General features: G+C 38.7%; 3 protein-coding genes across 4 annotated transcripts in view; all 3 read left to right on the top strand.

Moving 5' to 3' along the window:
* Window positions 1-3,519, top strand: part of ubr5 (ubiquitin protein ligase E3 component n-recognin 5) — a 47,605-nt gene extending 44,086 nt beyond the window's left edge. The window contains exons 56-59 of the mRNA XM_068569198.1: window positions 1,394-1,507; window positions 1,648-1,792; window positions 1,939-2,024; window positions 2,752-3,519. Of these exons, the coding sequence (XP_068425299.1) occupies window positions 1,394-1,507; window positions 1,648-1,792; window positions 1,939-2,024; window positions 2,752-2,964 (558 nt within the window). The 3' untranslated portion in view covers window positions 2,965-3,519. The remainder of the gene's footprint in view (window positions 1-1,393; window positions 1,508-1,647; window positions 1,793-1,938; window positions 2,025-2,751) is intronic.
* A 1,390-nt stretch (window positions 3,520-4,909) lies between these two features.
* On the top strand, window positions 4,910-16,068 carry LOC137781194 (protein LYRIC-like). 2 transcript variants are annotated; one of them, XM_068569791.1, is made up of 13 exons: window positions 4,910-5,529; window positions 5,785-5,904; window positions 6,524-6,605; window positions 7,001-7,165; window positions 8,727-8,771; window positions 8,969-9,091; window positions 9,381-9,464; window positions 9,557-9,625; window positions 10,634-10,779; window positions 12,954-13,070; window positions 13,431-13,538; window positions 13,702-13,816; window positions 14,438-16,068. In XM_068569791.1, exons 1-13 carry the CDS (start codon window positions 5,194-5,196, stop codon window positions 14,500-14,502), a joined length of 1,575 nt encoding a protein of 524 aa, XP_068425892.1. In that variant the 5' UTR covers window positions 4,910-5,193; the 3' UTR covers window positions 14,503-16,068. The 2 variants fall into 2 exon arrangements, with proteins under 2 accessions (XP_068425892.1, XP_068425891.1); XM_068569790.1 differs by having other exon boundaries at window positions 4,911-5,529; window positions 8,724-8,771.
* A 2,350-nt stretch (window positions 16,069-18,418) lies between these two features.
* The window catches only part of sqlea (squalene epoxidase a), a 10,100-nt gene continuing 9,361 nt past the window's right edge, over window positions 18,419-19,157 (top strand). Inside the window, exon 1 of the mRNA XM_068570111.1 lies at window positions 18,419-18,855. Coding sequence (XP_068426212.1) covers window positions 18,577-18,855 — 279 coding nt within the window. The 5' untranslated portion in view covers window positions 18,419-18,576. The remainder of the gene's footprint in view (window positions 18,856-19,157) is intronic.

Below are 19,157 nucleotides of genomic sequence, written 5' to 3'. Positions count from 1 at the left end.
CAATAAACAAATGTTGAGTGCTGATCAAGAGTTTTGTGAAAGCAGACAACAAACTTGTGGCGGAGGCGCAAAATACGTATCCAGACGTGGCTGTTTCGCTGAAGTTTCACATGTGATGCCATGTTCTCTTGGGTGCACCTTCTGGAGATGTAGCCTCAAGTTGGTTGTCGTTGAATAGTAAGCTAACTCTAGCTTACATAGTGACCAGACGTCCTCTTTTTCCCGGACATGTCCTCTTTTCAAGACCTAAAAAATGCGTCCGGCAGGGATTCCAAAACGTCCGGGATTTTGCCTCGTTGGATATTTGTGTTTCTCTGGGTCTTTCACAAGCTAGTTATTACGCCCTTACAAGTTTTGGAAACAGTATCTTACGTTCCACCTTCTTGCGCGAGCTCTGACTGTAGAGAGAACTGTCATTGGTCGACCGATCTCAGTTTTGCCAGATGCATGATAATTATCCTCCAAATACAACCATTTTGAGGCTTTGGTACGATACTACGCCATCACCAATCTGGCAACACTGAGCACCTTGTCACCTCCACTCGCGACAAATATCCTGTTGCGCTCTGAAGAAACTAGTTCAGCATTAAACATCGTCGCATCAATAATCGACTGGAATTTCAACAACAAACTTTTTTTTGGTAACTTAGCAGGACTCGTTCTTTTTTATGAGCTAAAGATTGTGTAGATGCACGACTGTGGAGCGGGATGAGTGATAACAAGGTTCACCTTACGGCCTATAGTTGCATTGTTTACAACAGCTTTTTCTTCTGCGGTCAAGCTGGGTTTTGCACTTTCCGCCATTTTGCACGCAGGTCAGGGTGACTAGATTTGAGTTTGTGGAAGAGAGGACACGTCATCGCGGCTGCAGCGAGGGTTGCCAGATTCACGATAATTATCCTCCAAAATACTTTTTTATTTTTTTTACATTTGAATATTAATTTTCACATTCGAAATTCGGTTTTTAACAACTATTCGAATATATATTCGAATTTTGAACATTTGTTGACAGCCCTCATATACAGTTAAATTACACTGCACTAAACCAGGACAAGAGGGTGCAATGATCTGAGCATGTTGCTGGAGGAAATGTTTATTTAATTTTTAGAGGCTGTGCTAATTTCAGACTAAACTAAAATTCAGACCCCATAATGCCCCAAAATCTATACACCTTAAGGTTCACCTTAATATTTAGTGCATCCTAATACAAAATATAAATATCAGTAATTTATGAGGAAACTCTGTTATGATTGGCCAGTTTTTCTGTTTTAGCTTTGCATTATTTATATCAGTTTATATGATTTAAATGTACAGCTTTAGATTCTGCTTTTTGAACGTAGAATCTGAATACTGAAATATGTTGTTCAATAAAGTATTTGTTAATGTGGTTCAGGTGGAGCTTCTGTCTGGTGGGGTCAACATGCCAGTAACTCCTCTCAACGTGTACGAGTATGTGAGGAAGTATGCGGAGCACAGAATGCTGGTGGTGGCTGAGCAGCCTCTCCATGTGAGTAAAACACTTTGAACTTGGGACAATTTAAAGTTAATTGAGCGTTTTCCCAAACAGTTTCTCAAAGTGTTCGTTTATTGGAACACACATTTTCCAAAATGTGGATTCAAATCAGTTGTGTGTGTCTGTGTCTGAAGGCAATGAGGAAGGGTTTGCTAGATGTGCTTCCTAAAAACGCTCTGGAGGACCTGACAGCTGAGGACTTCAGGCTGCTGGTAAATGGTTGCGGAGAAGTTAACGTTCAGATGCTCATAAGCTTCACCTCCTTCAATGATGAATCTGGTAAGCTGCTATGTCCAAATCTCCTCTTCTTTGTGTGCGCTTCTTTTCATTTCCCCGTATCTGTTTCCTGCCTTCATTCAGAAATTAAGTTTTACGGTTGTATGTTTTTACTCTAACAAAGTAAAGACTTGCACTTCATCCAACAGGGGAAAATGCAGACAAACTACTGCAGTTTAAACGCTGGTTTTGGTCCATAGTGGAAAAGATGAGCATGACTGAGAGGCAAGATCTGGTAAGTCTGTTCTCGTTGAGATCATTATCCTTCAGAACAAAAAGACTCCCTGTGGCTTTCAACGGTTCAATGCTTAACATTGGTAATAACTGTTTGTACATTACACAAATGTCACACCAGAGCCACACTGTGTGAGCAATGTTTGACGGACGCCCTACACGCAGCACTGCTGTTGCTGCTGCCAGCTCTTCATTCTACAGAGTTGGCCTTTTAATACTAGCCAGAATGTGTCATTCATTTCATTATGAATGTCATTTACATCCGTTTTAGACCAAAATAGGTTAAGAAGCGTCTGCTCGTTTGTAAAAATAAATTAAATTGGCACTTTAGCATTGCTCCCTAAATCAATAGTGACTGAATTGCTCCCTAAATCAATAGTCACTGAATTCTCCACCACACAGTCCTACAGATAGTTCAGAATATAAACTGTTAACAAATAAGGCAGTTTTGTCCCCAGAAACATGCTCGGAGGGCTTTTACTTTGAAAGAAACAGGAGTTGTTGAGTTAAAAGAAACATCAACTTTTTTCCATGTCTGTGACATGTTCTACAGGTATAGACATTTTTTTAGGGTGTGCAACAGAGCACAGGCAAAGGCTTGTACAGAGCTACACTTTTTTTTGTATTGCAGAAAACCATAAGTGTCATAGTTGCATCTAGCGACCACTTTTCAGAAAGTAAAATTTATGGAAATGGCAGACGTGATTTACGATATTGCTTCTGCTCAGGTCTACTTCTGGACCTCCAGCCCTTCACTGCCAGCCAGCGAGGAGGGCTTCCAGCCGATGCCCTCCATCACCATCCGGCCTCCAGATGACCAGCACCTCCCCACAGCCAACACCTGCATCTCACGTCTCTACGTGCCACTATATTCTTCAAAACAGATACTCAAACAGAAACTCCTGCTAGCCATTAAGACCAAGAACTTTGGTTTTGTGTAGAGGTTCGACATAAGAGTTTAAAAAAAAAAAGTTTAAAAAAAAACAACAAAAACATGTTTACTGTTGTGTAATATTTACCTAGCTCCATTTTTGTAGATTTTTTTTTTTTTGTCTATACAATTTTATGAAATTCGACATACTGTCGCTATCTCCCCAGGCGGTAATATTTGTTTGTGTTGAGAACACAAACAGCTTATTTTTATTTCAATTTTTATTGTTTTCTTTTTTCTTTTGTGTTTATGAAGAATAGGTAAACAGTCCAGAACATTCCTGCATTGGCACTGTAAAGCCCGCAGCCCTGCTCTATTGGCTAAAACTTTTGCTTCCCAGGAATGTGGTTTGACAGAAAGCTGTCTGCCGAAACCCAGCCAAAGATGACAGCAGTAGAAGTATTTAAAAGAAGATAAGAAGACACACTGTGATTATATGTTTTGTTTCTTTTCCTTCCCTAGAAAAGTACTATCACTGACAGTTCACTGCTGCCTTTGTGGAAAGTCCTTTTTTTTCTTGTACAGGGGGAGTAGGGAATTTCAAAATAAACTTGGATGCAAATAAGTTGTCTGGCTTGTATTTTTTTTTTCTTCTGTGCTTTAGGTTAAAAGTAGTAGAACATTCCTGTTATATCAGTGTGAGGAAGCTGCTCATTTATGATGTTTTGACTTACTACACAGCTGAAAGGGCTGTTTAATCTATACTCAACCCCATCCCTCCACCATTGAATCTACTTTCTGTATTATCATAAATAGGAGTATTTCATTTTCTTGTTTGTGTGATGTTTTGCTCTAGATTTGTTGAATGAGGAATGTTTGTGGTGTACGTATTTGCAATAGTATAATTGGAACAATGTAAAAGAAAAATTTAGAGTAAGGTTTAGAATAAATACATTGTATGGCTGGAAATGTGCTGCTACAGAGTGACAAGACACTTAAAGCAATCTGTTTTGGGTAGGGGGACTAAGGCCAATTACAATGGTAGAAATTGTAGCCACGCCCATTTATCTGGTGCTGTCACGGCCCGTTTGTGATGTCAAAACTCAAGGCCTGCGGGCCAAATCAAGCCTTCAGTGGAATTGTCTTTGGCCCGCAGGATAATATCTAAATACTATACTAATACTACCGCCGATATATCGCACACACCACTAATACTACAGATCCCACAATGCACTGCTAGTGCGTTGCCACGTGAGGGCCTGCAAGCGCGAGTCCTACTACTCCCTTATCAGCAGCTTTATGAAGCTTGTCACCTGTAGCGAACTTTCAGCTATCCCACTCCCCAAAAAATGGCTAAATGGAAGGTGGACTTTGAAAACAGAAATTTTTAAGGCAGCTATGAAGCGAAACAACACAACGGGTACAAGCATCTGGACATGAAACAGGCTCTAGAAGGTAGAAGAGTCGAAAAGAAGTCTGGTGTCAAAGCAGGCTACGTTCTCAAAAGCAAAATGACAATAAGTTAAGCTTTGTTAGTTCCAGGTTCAATATGTGCAATAAGTTAATTTCAATAAGTTTTGCAATAAACATTGAAGCAGTCCGGTCCTCGTCTTGGACCAATTTTTTAATTTTGGCCCAGTGTGTATTTTAGTTTGACACTCCTGCTTGTGGAAAAGTTGGATTTCGTGTGTTCAGTTAATTAGGTTGAAGAAAGTCCGAATATAGTTAAGACACTCGAAACATTAAGGTGTTCATCGGGCAATGGCACCATATCAACAGCAAATATCACACACGAATGTTATTCCAAATAACTATACCTGTAAATCTGCATTATCTCCATTATGCAACTTAAAATAGATCATAAATATGTTGGCTGGAAAAATAAAATAGCTACGGAAATCATTTTAAATCTTTTTGGACAATAATCTGCTACAGCCCGAAAACTGCATATTACAAGGGACAGTGAATGCAACGCTTCTCCTCCAGTCAAAACTGAGCCATATGAGGTGAATCTGGCTCGCTCGCGGTCACATTGTGGTGGTCAGCTAACGGAGGCATATTATCTTACGATGATATCAGCTAGCTTGCTGGCTAGTTAGCTGATTTAGTTTGTCGCTGCGGCCGTAATTGGATTTAGCTAGTTGGCTGCCTGGTCAGGCCGACGTTGCTGGCGGATGAGGGGATACATTTATTGTCATCCATCATGTCGAAATCGTTTCGTTATTTTTAGCTAGCTCTGTAGGCTAGCGCAGCTAATAGCGGCAAGCAAAGTGTGACTAATCGGTCTGTTTGAAAAACAATGCAAATGGAGCAGTGGCAGGACGCGGCCTCTCAGCAGTTCAAGCTGCTTACAAATCGTTTGAATGAACTGTTGTCCAAAGGTTTGGGGCTTCTGCGCTCCGAGCTCGGCGTGGATTTGGGACTGAAGCCTGAGTTTATTCCACCAGGGGTGATCCTCTTAGCGGCATGTACCGGGCTGGTGCTGATGGTCGTTCTGTGGGCCTCAACCTGCCGGTCTCTCTTCAAGAAACGACCCGCTGAAAGCGCCGTGGACGACGACATTGAAGTAAAGCGGGGTGTCGGTAAACCTGTCAAAGCTGAAGAACCGAAGAAAAAGAAAAAGAAGACGGAAAAGGCACGTCGCGCAAATAAAACCAACCTACACGCTTTCAGAGCTTGATAGACGTGTCGTTAGCAAGGCTAGTTGTCAAGCTAACGCCACAGTGACAGTTGAATCTCATGTTATGGCCACAACCCCTAGCTAGCGTCAAGCTATTCTTTAACCTGTCTATGCTAACCTTGGACGTTGTTACAAATCGATTGCTTGAAAGGAATAGTAACTGAAAGTTGTTACGGCTCTCTACATTTGTTCTTTACATGTTCATTCCAGAAAGCCCAGCCAAACGGGAGAGCTGTTGCTGAACCACAAGAAGAGGCCATTGCGTCAGAAAAGACAGTGCCACATCACCAGCCGCCAACACCAGAAGTCAATGCTGAAAAGGTTGCAGAGGTAAAAGACTACCACGACATGGTGATGTGACCTGAAATCTCTTTATTTGTCCAGTGTGATGGATGTGCCCAGGTTGCGTTTGTATTAATAATTGCTCTTTGCTGCACAACTTTATTTTTTCGGTTCCACTACTGTGTAAACCACACTGTCACCCTGCCATGATGTAACCAGACCAGCTGGCAGTATTGGATGACAATTTTTAACCAGGCACAATTCTGGAAGTGGCGCCGTTCTTTGAACGGCACACAGTGCAGCCTTATCATCTAATGTCCCCCTCTGGATAGCACGAAGTGGTGCCAAAGGTGCTGGATTCAAAAGATGTAAATATGCATACACTTAGTGATATAAATAGTGTTCACAAAAACGACATGTAAAGATATTTCAAGAGTCTTGGATGTAATTTCACTTATAAATAGACGTGGCTTGAGCTATGCTGACTTGATTGACTGCCAGTGGTTCAGTCCACATTAGGGCTGCTCATCCAGTTGCTGTCCCTGGAGGTGAAATTATGTGTGCTGTGAAGTATCTCCACTGTTGCTTCAATCCCAGTTGCACAATCCCAGATGTATTTTTTTAAACTTTCTTTTCTTCTTTATGCCCACTGTTTCTCTACGTCCAGTTAAAGAAGTCCAAAAAGAAGGCCAAACAGCCTGTTAAGGATACAAAGACCGGGACTGCAAATGGCAAAGAACCAGAAGAAGGTGAAATATTATATATTGCATCAGGAATACAGTCAAAGTGACGTCTGTGTACTGTATCCTCTCTTTAAAGAGGCTTGTCTTTGTTAATTTTTGTGTCTTAGTGAGCCACTATTTTCAGTGACCAGGTCATTGCACCACATAGAGAATGGCTGAATTGTGTGTTTTTATCCCAATTTATTTGAATGTGTACTTTGAAAACAATTCAAATAAAAAGACTTATACCTAATATGTTACGGTAAAATAAGACCTGTGTTGGTCCCTTTTTTTCTCAGCAGTGTCTTTGAACAGTCCTCCTTTGTCCTGCCTAATCCATACTATATTTCCTCACTAATCGCATAATGAAACCTGGCAGTATTTTGCAACTAATTCCACATGCACTTGATGGTACTTTGCAGGCACATGGGAGACCAAGGTCAGCAACAAGGAAAAGCGCGAGCAACGCAAGAAGGATAAGGGTTCCAGTGATGGCTCCGCTAGTCCTGGAGGAGGGGACACGCGAGCAAGCATTCCCCCAGAGCAGCCCAAGGCCTCTGCAGCTGCCAGCCAGAAGAAGAAAAGAGGTGGCTTTTAAAGGACATAACTCTTAAAAGCATGTCTATTTTAATTTAGACATTTAAGTGGGTTTTTATTCAATTGGCAGAGGTGATGCGTTAGCAATAGTGTTTTTTTTTGTTCTACTTGTATGTTTTCACACAAATCACAAACCCTCTACACCATCTTTGGCAAACAGCCTAAGATGGTGCCCGGAACAGTATGTTTTTTACTGTTCTGTAGAGGCTGTTGTTGCGTTTAGTTGGTCTTTAAATACATGATTTTAATTGACTCCCAGAGTGAGTTTTCCCTGGAGGTGTTTGTGCAGAGTTGTATCCGTGTGCCCTTCATTAACAGGCTCTTGTTTAATGTATCTATGTATATATTTATTTATTTATTTTAACGCATTTAAATTTTTTAACGCGGGATGTAGCTCAACCGGATGTAGGTCACCCGGAAGGAAAACAATAGGCACGCCGTTTGCACTTGGAAGCTAGGCTAACGTTACGGTTTAAAATGAATGCGGAGCATGATACGGCAAAATAAATGATAAAACGCTAATAAATAGAAAGTTTACTTTCAAAAACTTGTCAGAGGGTTCCCTTGACAAGACTGAAGTGCTATGAGCCGTTTGTCATTGTGAACTGAGCTATCATCTTAGCTATCCAGTCTGAAATACCACTCGATGGCCAAGCACACAGCTGATCCTAACTCTGCGCCCCCTCGTCATAGCGAATGGATGACTTCAGACAGAGACACATGGACACCACAACGAAGAACAAAGTTACTGCAGCCACAGCTAAATGGATGCTACTGCGTGTAGCCTGTTAACGTTGTGGAGAACGAAGATCTAGCTGATATAATACACATCGCATTCAACGACAGGACCTACGAAGCCTGACTGCTATGCTTCTCTCTCTCACTCACTCACTCACTCACTCACACACAGCTTTATTGGCATGAATGTTGCAACAACAATATTGCCGAAGTATCAAAACACATCAGAAAAACATAGAAATATACAAGTTATACCGGTAACAACAATAATAATAATAATACAACTTTAAATAATTAAAATAATCTCTCTTTCTACCTCTCCTTCTCATACTTGTTTACCTGAAAAGTGCACTTTATGATTTTATTTTGAACCACACTGTTTGGCAGTTGTTTTTTCAATGAGATAAAACATTTGCATGAAGCAAGCCGATCCACTTTTTCATGTTAAGAGCATTAAAATAAATTAAAAAAGCAATTGCGATTAATCGCGAGTTAACTAGGACATAAATGCGATTAATTATTTTAATTGCTTCGCAGCACTAATATATATATATATATATATATATATATATATATATATATATATATATATATATATATATATATATATATATATATATATATATATATATATATAAATATATATATATAAATATATATATATATAAATATATATATAAATATATATATATAAATATATATATAAATATATATATATAAATATATATATATATATATATATATATATATATATATATATATATATATATATAAATATAAATAAATAAATAAATAAAGTTTTCCTTTCAGGAGACTCTGCCAAAGTGAAGTCAGAGAAGATTGAGTCTGTATCTCAAGGTAACTATCAGCAGAGAACACTCTTCTCATTGATTGGTTATCGGTTCAGAAAGACCCTCACAAACTTATCTCATTCATGCAAAGTCTTTAACCGACCAAATGTTCTTGATGCTTCACTGGGAACTCGTATTCAATGTGTTGTCAACTTGATCTTTGTTTTATTCTGCCGGAGTATCAACTTTCTTTCTTGTTGCTAGTTAACAGCTGTGAGGTGGTAGCGGTGGCTGTGATTGACGTTGCTGTAAAGGCTCCTGCTCCAAAGACGGGCCCCTGGACAACCAGTATAGAGCCAGCGTCACTGTGGAGAGCGGAGATCGATGGTAAAAATGTTTTACAGCTGAATAACCTAATAAACCTAGCTGTTTTAAATTAAAATGATGTAAGTTTTCACCTTCAAAATTATTAATGAAACTTAACTCTTGGTTGAGAAACTCTGGGTTTTCATATAGTGACTAATACGTGATTGATCTGAATTGATTGCTATCTTGTCAAAGGCAACACAGTATTAGCTGTTTTTAATAGCATTTTTTTCATCATCTCACTGATGCACTGATTTGATAAGTTGACTGTGTTAAATATTGACATCCTACCATCTGTGGAATGTTTCAGAGTCGTGGACTGTGATTGACAGGGGGATGACCACAACGGATCGAAATCTGGTGTCTTTACCTGGACTGGGTGTTGGTACTGCTGGCAAGTATACAAAGAGAACTGGTCGTGGGTTTAACCTGGCTCGCACTCCACAAAGGATGGCAGGTTGAGTCCTTGGTCTTTTGTCTCTGCAGAGCCCCAGCCTGTGAGCAACCTGCCCTGGCTCAGTCAGCCCAGAGTGGAAGATGAATGGTCTGGACACAGTAAGGACTAGGGTTGTCACGATACCAAAATTATGACTTTGATACGATACCTGCCATTAATATCACGATACCAATACTTACGATACAATACTAGAATTCGATACAATACGATACGATACTGGTATATTTATCTATAATAGTAATAAATAAAACATCTGTATGGTTCCCTTTTTGACCAGCTTGTTTCTGCCCAGCTTTTTGAACACTTGACAAATGGCATTAATATTAGTATTAGCATACAGCAAGATATTAATGAAAACTACATGGTGCTATCATAGCATTGATTATACACGGCAAGGTCTGTTGTCCGGATGACTACATCGTTATTTCCATAAGTATGAGCAATTGTAGATAATAATACTCCATACTAATATTAATAATAATTTTACAGATGTGTGTTTGAGGTGAAAAAAAACTAAAGCTATCATATGGGTACATTAAAGATTGTCACATAATTAAAGGGTAATTTCTCCCCTTTATTGAAAAATGCACTTAATAATCTTCAACTAATTAGCTCATGAGCCACCCTTAGGCTCCACCAGCATGTCACCATTTTGCATCAATTATTATCAACAGTTATATGGGTGAGCTTGTGGTTTTTCATTTTTATAATTACATTTGCTTACCTGTCGTTCGTTAAACGCTTTAAAAAGTTTGGGCTGTAGGCTTGAAAGGTGCTTGGCCATGTTTGACGTGTTCCCTCCATTTGTCTGTGTTGCTTTAAAGCACGTTTTACACACTGGTCTATCGGTGTCAGTGGGCTTTTCCTCACAGTCCGCACTGTATCCAAAGTATCTCCACATTACACGCCTGGCGTCTTTTTTTTGAGAGAGAGGGAGAGGGAGAGAACTTCAAATATGCAAAATCGTATCGTTTTTAATGTACAGGTAGCGCAGTACTTTTTTAGTATCAGTATATCGTGCATTAGTGAGGACTCATCTACTTACTGTTAATGTGACTTCTGAGTTAAGGTTCAAGCTATTTTCTGATAATGTTTGTGTTGCTCAGATGGTAGTTCAGTGGACCCTAGCTCTGACTGGAACGCTCCCTCGGAAGCCTGGGGAAACTACGAAGAGCCCACTCCTGAGGCCTCTCCTGCTCTGGAGCAATCCTTCCCTGAGCCTGCCACGGTGGATCTGTTGCTTGGAGCAGCTGTAAGTATATCCAGACTTAAGTCAAAAGTTTCCTAGGTGTTCAAAAAATAAAATGACGACCTAGTAATTGGTGACTCTTCTGGGTGCATTTTCCAGGGCAGCTGTCCTGGTTCTCTGCCCTGACTGTGACCCTGATGTTTAAAGTAGTGACTCAACACAACATACTGCAGTAGAAAAGAGTACTACACACATGGCAGACATTTTGTCAGCATGATAAATACTGGTGTGATTGGTATCATGAATGATTTGAACAACAATTTAATTGTTTCGATAATGAACATAAATGTATTTATAGTTGTTTGTCAATGTTGTTCTTGGTACAAACACCAGATGGCGTCAGATTTAGATTTATAAATTCTGCACTTTGTGGCTTAACTGATCAAACGCTTTATCAATCTTAAATTGCACTCCTATCATTTTGTCAGATTCAGATGAACTATAAAATGAAGCAATATATAATGACAGGATTTAGATTAAAATGGAATAAAGTAAAATACAGCTGATCTGGGATCGGTGGTCTGGGAAATTAACTCCACACTTCCAGATATTTTTCTATTTTTAAAGTTGTAGTCTTCAGCCCCAGCTGAAGCAATTCATCACATTCTACACAGTTCCCCCTGCATCCACAAAAGAAAATGTTGGCGTATGCATTAGTGCTCCTCAAGACCTGTAGACAGACTTGGATGTGTAATATCTCTGGAGTCGCCCCTTTTAAGTTGAAGCCAACAATTGAGCAGCAGTGGCGATAAGGACACAGGGTACCCCTGAAGTTTCAAGCAACTAGGTATTTGTACTGAACATTTAGATTATTATATATTGATAATTTTATACAATGATTATTTTTTTAGGGCTGGGCAAAGTTGAAAAAAATTAACTGATTAATCGCATGATTTTTCTGCGATTAATTGCATTATGCGCCAAATTCAATAATGAAGTAAAAACTAGTTTATTGCATGCTTTTAATATTAAAGTAATGTTATCAGAACAATATAACAGGCACTCTGGAGCACAGCAAATTAACATACATACATATATAGTTTATAAATCTTTTTTTTTTTTTTTCTGAACAGGTACTGTATACTAGTAAGGGTCCCTGTGAGGGACAAACCACTCCTTCTTTGGTCTATGTTTAGTCTCTTGCTTACCTTTTTAAAGATGTATGTTAAAGACCAGCAGTTGATTCACTTTATACAAAAGCAATAAGTGCTTTTCATATTTTCCAGTTCAGTTTTTCTTACTCAGTGAGAAAAGTCCAGTCTGTGTTGGCTTGAAGAAGTACACTGAACATCTTCTGATGTGTGGAAAGTTTTCCTCTTTGAGAAAAGAGTAAAGATCCAGAAGTGATTCTGATTTAAAGTGCTCTGCTATAGTGGATCAGACCGCGGGGTCAGGAGCGTTGCGCATGCGCAATTAACTTTCAATGTAGACGCGGAGCCTGCCGGTAGACTGCCCGCCTGTGAACACCTACATAAATCGCCTTCAAAGTAAAAGCAGTGTCGCCGTAATGCAATTATGCCGCTATTTTATTTCTGTATTTTTCATGTTTGATTGACCTCACGCGGGCTGGACCGGGAGAGCCGTAAGGCGCCAGGGTCTCAACTACACTGTCTGAAGAGATTTAAAGCAATAAGCCCCTCCCAATGCAAAAAAACCCAAACAGGCAGTTAACACATGATCAAATAGTTAACGTCATTAAAGGATGGCCAGATTAACGTTTAATTAACGTGTTAATCTGCCCAGCCCTAATTTTTTTATGTTTGTTCAAATGTAATGAATAATAATATTGGCCCTTGTGTTAAGAATTTTACTGCTTCCGCTCGCCCACACTGTTAATCAATTTTACAGTTAAGACCACTTCTCCAGTCTGTTAAAAGACCCTTTTCATTTTGTGTTGTCAAAGCAATACAACAAGTGCAGATATAATTGTTAACATGAACGTGGCATGTGTGTATTGCTGTCTGCTCCACTGTAGTTGTCAAAAATGGCAGCGTGGCAAAGTTACTCCACACCATGGCTTAAAGTACTCTGTTTAACTGAAGTCTCACTTCTTCCCATTTGAAGAGTGGAGATTTTGCAGCTCCATATGTTCCTCCACATATACTGTCACTTTTGCTGCTCTCTTTTGCTTCATTTTGGTCTGTTTACTATGTGCCTATTCCATATGTTTCTGTCAGGACGAGGATGAAGATGAGAAGGACAAGGGAGAGACTGCCAGTGATGGAGTGACTAAAACTAAAAAGAAGAAAAAGAAGAAGAAAAAGGCTGCAGAGGATGGAGGAACGGCTGGCCAGGTAACTGCTCGTGAAAAAAACACACAAACGTAGACTGCAGACATTTAATGGGACATTTGGTGTATAAAAACCAAGGAAGCCTGAATTTAGTATGATTAATCACACACTTGAAGGCTTTGTGACTATGTTCTTTTAGATGTATATTACAGGGTCCATTTAACCTGTATAATCCTATAATAATGCATAGCTAAGTACTCATTATTACATGATGGGAGTCTTTTCTGGTATGTTTTTTCTTCGTTTGACATGAAAAAAGGATTTTTGACCCAGCTGATTCACATTACAGTCTTCGATGTTTTCTGAAGTTTATATTGAGTTCACTGCACAGTTTGGCTGTAAACTTTGCATGTGTCCCATGAGGGCGAGGAGCCAGAGAAGGAGGTTGCACCCGCATCCTTAGTGAAGAAGCAGCCACCCATTCAGGAGAACGCTGCTGCTGTCCAACCTGTCAAAGCAGCTGCTGTCGAGGTCAGTGGTGCCTATATCTGACGCCAGAGCAGATAATCTTAACAGTATTTTTCAGATTTTTGTCATATTTAAAATTGATAACAATTGTTAACTTGTTCACTCATCTCTCGCTGAGGTGCTCTCCAGACTAAACAAAAAGGGGAAATGTTCCCTTTTATTGCAGGTGCGAGTGAAGGACAAAATATCCCAGAAACCCCCTGTCACACAAGTGCCACAGAAACCAACTGATGGAGAGCTCACTGCCAAGCAGAACAACCTTTCTGCTTCAACACAACAAAGTAAGTACAATTGAACCACAGTGAAATATTGCATATATGTATCCATGTAATGCATAAATTACAGGGTTTGTACGATCATTGAAAAACCTGGAAAAATCATGGAATTTTAAAATGCTCATTTCCAGGCCTGAATATTTTTTTGAAAAGGAGTAATTTCCATGTTTTTATATATTTTACTAATCAGTTTGTTTAATTGAAATGGTGTACATTTGCCTCGCTTTAACTCACTGCTTCTCATGCCTACTAAATTATATCTAAACCAGAAAGATCAGAGTTAATAATGCAAATAGATTCTTATCTAAATTGCACCAGAGGCATGTTTCTTTAACTTTCCTCAAGGCAGGAAACTGTGCACATTTCCTGTCCTTGCTGTGTCTGCATCATCCTTTTACTGAGTATCGCTCTGAGCCATCATATCATATTGGCCCTTTTTAGAAGAATAATGATAAGAAAGTAAGTCAATTAAATATTTTCTCAGCAGTTAACCAAATGATTGCGTGATCCTCCTGACTTGACACGGCCGACTCCGAATTTGTGAAAGCTTTTAAAATGTGACAATCTAGAAAACCACGTGAATCACACAATAAGACTAATACAATCTGTCCCTCTTTTTCTCCACAGAAAAACCTGAGGAGAGCCAAGTGCCCAAACCAGCAAAGAAGAAGAAGGCGAGGAGAGAGACATGAGACTGAGTCCACTCTGCAGACCTCTGTATGCAAAAGACTTCATATCCCATTTATGCAACACCTTTTGTGACAAGAACTTTAAACTAAGGTCTTCATGATGGACTTAAACCTTCCAAACCAGTCTGGAAAATGAAACCGCTTTTATACATGTCAAGTGTCATCCGATAGCGCGTTGAAAACTGAATCTAATGTAACGCGGTGTTAATGATTTTTAAGTATGCATTTGATACTCTCAATTCTGTCTTCTAATTTCCCTGAATCAAGTAACTGAAAGAGTTGTATTGTACTAATTAGATGTAGAAAATACTGATCTTGTTTAGAAGTCTTGCTGTTGTGGTGGCTGCTAACGCCTGGAGTTTCCTACATAGTCAATGAAAACGGTCAACATGCTTCAGGTCACTCAACCGTGTCATTAAGTTGGCCTTTGCTTTTGCAGTCTTTTATTTTGCTCTTAAATTTCGTGAGCCGTGATGGTACAGTGAGCGCTGCTGGTCGAAAAGAGCCGAGTGATCAAATGTATGTGTCCCGTGAATGATTCCACGTGGCTTGAACGTTCGTGCCCTATACAAGACAGAAAAGGTAACTCTGTCTGCTCTGTAATTCTGCATTCTCATCTGTGACTACACCATTTCGACTGTGTCCATCTGGTTTGTCCCTTGTCTGATGTTGTACTGCAGTGTTTTGAATCACCCGTTTCCTTGCCGTTTTTACTATCTGTGACCCGCTTTGTGGCCAGAGCCGTGTTGGAGCCTCTGATTGTAGACGTACTGTTGCAGTGTCATCAGCCTCTTCATAATTTTTCCACCTGTGGTTAATTCAAAAGTCTTCATAAACCTTTTGTAAAACCAGTTTGTAATAACAGAAAAGCTAAAGCCATATGTAAAAAGACTAAATAAAGGCCAGTTTTTCTATATTTGGGCTTTTCTATATTGCAGTTTTTTGGCGAGGAGAGGGCATTAACCCACTGCTGTGTAATGTTAGATGAAACAGGATGACTATAAATAAGACGTAATTAACTCCGCTTCATTAGCTATCAGGTGCTTGGGCCTCGAGGCTAACCCTTATAATATACATACTCTGCCTAGTCAACTATTTTTTCAAAATTCAAAGATAATGTAGTGTCATTGTCTTTTTGGAAGCCTGTGGGAAAAATAGTCTTAAAGTTCAAATTGATGATGGTAAATGTCTGTGATTGTGCACAAAGTTTATATGATTAAACATCAGCCGCAGCAAAAACGCAAATCCATGTTTTTCACATGATCTTTGTCTAGAGTTTGTGTAAATAAATGTCATGTTCTATTCCTTTTTTCAAGCACAAAACATGTTTTGCTTGAGAGTAGATGTGTGGCCTGTTTCTAATTGAATATATTTACCTACCCATTGCAGTACCTACAAATGTGTTCATTAATGAGTGAGTCTGCAATTAGCTTAACCAGAAAACACAAGATGAGGCTCATCCACCTCAGAGAGAAGATCGAAGAAGAGCAGAGGATTCTGGACTGGGTAAGGCAAAATGTACTGAAAAAGTCAGTCTTGTTGGAAAAAAACATTAAAACGTCAAAGCCTCTTATGTCTGTTATTAATACATTAACAATGCACAACTTTTTTTTGAGCAGAGAAGTTGCTCAAGTTTAAAGTCCCACCTTCACTTTGTGTAATAGACTGCGCCCCATACAAAATGAAGAAGTCGAATAATGCTGGTTGGTAAAGATCCCTGTTTGGAAGCACTAGGGCTGGGTTTGAATACCCAACCACCATTATGAGAACATCAGTTCCCAGAATACCACAAGAGACAGATGTCTCTTCTACTAGTTTTAAAGATAGAAAAGGGTTTACGAAAACCCTAAATTTGAGTTATTACTCTTTCTTGGAAATTAAGCATACATGTACCTGAATGACCGCTCTGAGTACATTAAGACATTCAAAAACAGAACAGGTGGGACAGATCTCCCTGGATGGACAGAAGCAATAGATGTCATGTGACCAGAAGTAATGGAGTTACAGCACATTCAATGAATATGACAAATTATTCATATGAGTAGTAGGCATGGGCCACGATTCAGATAACCACAATGCATGTCAGCAGAAGACTATAAGAATATACTACAATATATACAACACTGACTACAACTACAAAAACTGTTTTCATTTACTACATACTGGGCTATTTAAAAACACCTTTTTCAACTTTAAGTTTTTTTGGACATACTATAGCTTTTTCAACATATTAAGATTGTTTTAAACTTTGTTAGACATACAAACTTTTATGAACCTTTTATTTTACTGTACAATAACTTTTTATGACTGAGCATACTATATACTAAGACTTTTTGTTACGTTTTAGTTCTACATATTACCTCTACCTTTTTATGTCTTTTGACATATATATTTTTTCAACAAAACTGTCAGACCTCTTTCAAAAAAAAAAGCAACAATATAGTGACTTTTTTCAGTCATACTTTGACTTTTTAATATTTTTTTTTACCATACGTTGACATCCGAAATAGTACGCGTTTCTCAGATGGCTTTTCTAAGATGTTTAATGCATAATATTGTATTGCTTTTTTTTTTTTAAAGACTATTGTTCGACACAATGGCTTTTTATGATAAACCATAGTATAATGATTTAAATAATGACTAGGATTTCTTATAATATACTACTACGACTTTTTTTTACGTGAGGAAACCAAGACCGATGATGTAAAATGTACATATTGTTGAACCCTCTGAGGCAAATGTGGAATATTGGACTATACAAATACAATGAATGAGTGACTGCGACTATGACAACTACCACTACTAGTCGATTTGATAGTTACCAGCTACCAGCAGTCTTAGGGACATGCATGCATGTACATTTACAAAACCTATGAAATAAATAATAGTGTACTCTTTTGCGATATCAATAACACACTATAACATCAATATCTACACAGTTATACCAGTTATAAACTAGAAAGGATTCCTTTCAATAAAAAAGATGCTTCATAATCCTACACACATAGTTTGTTGTTTTATTTACAAAGGAAGTCTGCTGCTAACCACAGGAAAGTTGGAAACATTTTTGTATTAGGTTAAAAAATGACGAAGTAGGAGTTTATTTTGGGGTAGAAAAAGACTATTATTGCATTGTTCTCACCACAGCAGCAGTTTGTTGATATATCCAGTCCAACATTCAATTTATATTTTTGGCAACATGCTGCAGCATTTTGAATTGGCAATATCCTTAAAGGCTACATTTCGTCAGAACCTTTCCACCTTTTATTTGATATCATTGACTTCCTTAGTGACTAAAGTGACCAGCCATAATTTACGCATGAACAGACGTGGCACTTTGGCCATTTTCTTTTCATTGCACACAACACTGCACACAAATGAGGATGAAATGTAGATTTTTGTGAGCTATTTCGGCTACATATTGCCAAATGTTTGTCCCTCGCTACACACAACGACAGTTTACTAGCTTTGGATGGAGCACTAAAAAACAGCTATGGTATTTACGGGCGCATTCAAACATGGCCCAGGTTTACAGCCCAGAGTGATTTATCTTGTCAAATATGAACGATCTTTGGAGCCGCCTCTCATTAAGCGCCTGTGCCTGTGAAATAGATGCAACGCGCACCTTTCCACTGACATCACATCATACTACCGTCCTGCCAGCAGACTGTCCAATTAGCGACCAGGGGGAGGCCCAGAGCCGCCACGGCTGTCCAATCGGTGGATAGCGTGAGCTCTGCTCACCGGCACGTCACTTCTGATTTGAGGGTTGAATCGTAAAGGAGGCGGGACGTGAAACCACCAAATCAGAAGTAGTGCGCGTTTCTCATTATCATAAAATATTCAGTAGCATCCCTCCCAATGTCTATGAGCAAGTTATCATGAGTTACAAGGGGCAACGTTTTGTTTTGGGCTGCCCGACTTGGAGCACCTGAGAAACATCATGAAGAGGAATTATTAATAGTGTAATTTTCTATCAACGTAAAAATCGTCACTAGTACTTCGGTTTATCGGCACTAGTACTTTTACCATCTAATTTGAGCTCTCTCTCTCTTTTTTTTTCTTTTTCTTTTAAAAATGTGGACCTTCCTGGGACTAGCAAGCTTCACATACCTTTACAAAAAATCCAACACATTATTGACTTACGCTCACAAAGAGCTTCTAATGGCTGCAGCGTTATTTCTGACAGTCGGTCTGCTGCTATCGTATGTCAGGTATTTTCATATGCAGAAGCTTAGAGTCTCTCAGGTATTACATTTGCCCCTGAGCATCTTGTCCTTTGTACCTGTTATCAACAATTTTATCCCCCAAACCTCAACACAGAGGAGCCAAGAGCCAGAGAACAGCTGTAAAAAGGTAAGACAACTTTGGCTACATGTTTGCCTAATAATGTGAACAAAGGAAGATGAAGACCAATACAAAAGAGAGACTAAGTATTGTTGTTTCCCCATTTAACTGATACATACATACATACATACATACATGTGTGTGTGTGTATATATATATATATATATATATATATATATATATATATATATATATATATATATATATACATACATGTATATATATATATATATATATGTATATATATATATATACATACATGTATATATATATGTATATATATATATATACATATATATATATATATACAT

Source organism: Clinocottus analis, unplaced genomic scaffold (genome assembly GCF_023055335.1).
Source record: "Clinocottus analis isolate CAN_PGR_092001 unplaced genomic scaffold, fCliAna1.0.p SCAF_9, whole genome shotgun sequence".
Taxonomy (NCBI): domain Eukaryota; kingdom Metazoa; phylum Chordata; class Actinopteri; order Perciformes; family Cottidae; genus Clinocottus; species Clinocottus analis.
This window is presented reverse-complemented; position numbering and strand designations above follow the sequence as displayed.

Excerpts from the sequence above, each read along its gene's own strand:
- LOC137781194 (XM_068569790.1), top strand. The coding sequence starts at position 5,194 with ATGCAAATGGAGCAGTGGCAGGACGCGGCCTCTCAGCAGTTCAAGCTG. Across the intron at positions 8,772-8,968 it reads GATTGAGTCTGTATCTCAAG|TTAACAGCTGTGAGGTGGTA; the intron begins GTAACTATCAGC and ends TCTTGTTGCTAG. Across the intron at positions 9,092-9,380 it reads GTGGAGAGCGGAGATCGATG|AGTCGTGGACTGTGATTGAC; the intron begins GTAAAAATGTTT and ends GGAATGTTTCAG.